Raw genomic sequence first — 2,592 nt, 5'->3', positions numbered from 1 at the left:
GGCACACAAATGTACACTATATATGTGAACATATCCATTAGCTATTATCAGTAACAGTTGTTTAAGGACTGTATGCCGTGCGCCATCTTAGAAAAAAAAACAGACATTATCAGGATAAAAAGAAAAAAAGAAAGTATGGAAAAGGCCTAACGGTCACTGAGGATGTTTACGTTAGTAGAGAATTCGGGTCATTATCTGAATTCAGGGCATCTCTGTAGGAAATTAGTGTGTTCAGGACTCACAACAACGTAAACTGTGTTCTGTTTGCTTCGATGGTTTGTAAGATTAAAACCCATTTGATTAACGGCAACACATTATTTGGACTATGACTTAGAGGATAGTAGAGCAAAGAACTTACCCCTGAACCTAGACAGACCAGGTTCTAAAAGGTCAGCGAGTCGGAGGAGGTCAGAGGTCAAGCCCAACACTTTAAGCAGGTCATTTTCAGTCAAAGCTGCTCGAGGAAGGAAGAATCAAGGTCAGATTTTGGGTCATGGCGTGCACGTGTATGTGATGTGGACATGGAATTATAGTTCTTTTGTTTTTTTAACTAAAAAGAAATGCTTACGACACAACGTCCACATTAAAGACAAATGGAAAGAACTAAAATCAATATCGTCGCCCCAAAAGCTTGTTTTACACTGTTTCATATATATCATTATATATTCCCATCATAGATATTTCATATTCGTAATGCAGTTATTTTCTACATTACGTTAGTTCACTAGGTGTAGTATACTGATATTAAAGAAATATTTTTGTATGCAACGCCAATCTTCCCTAAACACGCGTTTGTATTCATTTCAGTGTGAGGCTGGATAGCATTACTGTGTCGCAGTAGAAGCCTGCGAGTGTTTACCTTCAAGAGGGGTCGCCATGAGAGCTTGGACGAGTGCATACTTGAGTTCCACGATTATGTAGTGCGTGTTCCCGAGGACCCGACGGAGGTGGCTGAGGGCAGCAGCAACAGCAGCGGCATCTCCGATCGGCAGGCGCCCAAGGGCCACTCCTCCAGCACGCAGCAGGGTCTCTATCGCGCTCGCAGAGACACTCTTGCCGCAGGCTTGGCACTCCCAGTCGGCGCGGCAGTCCGAGGGAGGCAGCAGAAGGCCGTCACTGCAGCCCCGGCACAGGACGGAGCTGATGTGAGAACCCAGCTCCGTGGGGTCAAGGCACCGCTCGCACCTGCACGTGAAGAGCTTCGAGGTGCTGAGGTGAGCAGCTCGAGCTCGGGTGCCCCAGAGGGTGTTTGTGTAGGTGTTGGTGACGGGGGCGCCCTCGGGGATGTCCACCACGGCTCGCACAGTCATGATGCCGTTCCTGTACCAGTGCTGCGTGTTGGGCGTGCACGAGTGGTTCATGAGGGCGCCGCCGGGCAGGAGAGCGCGGCCGCGAATGTCGCCGTCGCTGAACTCGAAGGCGTTGGTGTCGAAAATGCCGCACAAGTGTTGCACGATGTCGCTATCGACGGGGAGGCTCAGGCGCGTCCTCAGCACCTTCGCGACATGCTCGTCCACGAAGCGGCCGATGGGCAGCGTCCGCCTCTCCTCAGCGTGGCTCTGCAAGGCGGCAATGACCTCCCTGGCGGGCGGTACCTTCTTCATCAGCAATATCGTCCTAATGGGCGTCAAGAGGATGCTCAGCTGTCTGATGAGGACTGTGTTTTGAGGCTGATCTTTGAGGCCCAGTGGGACCAGAAGTCGGCACTCCTCCTGGCTGTGCCCGTCGCCCCCACAGTCTTGCCCGCAGAGAGGGGCGCCGCACTGATCGCATCCAACCCACTCACTGCCCTGCAGAGGCCTCAGACACGACAGACAGGAGGCGCCAGAACCCGCCTTGGGGGCCACCACTAAGGGGGCCTCGCGGAACACAACCTCGCCGGCTGCGATGTTCCGCGATGCCACCAGGTACCTCCCGAAGCCGGGGCTCGAGTGGATCTCAACCACCTCCCTCGGGTGCCTCTCGTCCTGCTCCTCGGGAGAAGAGAATATACTCCCGGAGGATCGGAGGACTTCAGGACGCTTCGTTGGACAGTATTCCAGCTGAAGTCGCTCGCTGAAACTGTCGGAGGCTTCAGGTTTGTCTTGGTCACTCCAGGAGGGGTTGATGGCGGCCAGCGAGGTCATGTACCGCTCCAGAGCCGCCACTCGCTGCTGCTCCTCCACTTCCATCTTGGCTGCAGGGCAAGGCAACGGTTAGAAGTCACAGGACCTGGAAAAAAAATCCTTCAAATAACAACTCATATGAAAGACAATGAAATTGAAAAACATTTCGATAAATATGAATACCTTGTTTAAAGATTTACAACTGAAGCAATTCATAGATAGTAAGAACACAATGTGCATTGTCACAGAGATATTGTTAAACCTGACTTCCTATATCAGCTTCTTTCTAAAGTCCCTCTTCAAAATGCTTATTTGCAATAGATCGATTTACAAGTAAACGTAACGTAGGTAAATATCAATTACTGCGTCTCGTTATACCAGAGGATCCCTACCCGTGGTCCTCGGAAACGTTGCTGTCCACAAAGGTAGTAATGAGGACCCGTGAGCAGCAAAGTATATAGTGTTATATCTGAAAGCATTACAGAGG

At 50.7% G+C, this 2,592-nt stretch overlaps 1 protein-coding gene across 1 annotated transcript in view; it reads right to left on the bottom strand.

The window, feature by feature from the left end:
* The window catches only part of LOC119591442 (SET domain-containing protein SmydA-8-like), a 22,243-nt gene that overhangs the window by 2,801 nt on the left and 16,850 nt on the right, over positions 1 to 2,592 (bottom strand). Inside the window, exons 2-3 of the mRNA XM_037940183.1 lie at positions 860 to 2,211; positions 359 to 454 (exon numbers count right to left, since the gene is read on the bottom strand). Of these exons, the coding sequence (XP_037796111.1) occupies positions 359 to 454; positions 860 to 2,171 (1,408 nt within the window). The 5' untranslated portion in view covers positions 2,172 to 2,211. The remainder of the gene's footprint in view (positions 1 to 358; positions 455 to 859; positions 2,212 to 2,592) is intronic.

Source organism: Penaeus monodon, chromosome 28, assembly GCF_015228065.2.
Source record: "Penaeus monodon isolate SGIC_2016 chromosome 28, NSTDA_Pmon_1, whole genome shotgun sequence".
Lineage (NCBI taxonomy): Eukaryota > Metazoa > Arthropoda > Malacostraca > Decapoda > Penaeidae > Penaeus > Penaeus monodon.
The sequence above is the reverse complement of the archived record's forward strand: the minus strand, read 5'-3'. Positions and strand labels throughout refer to the sequence as shown.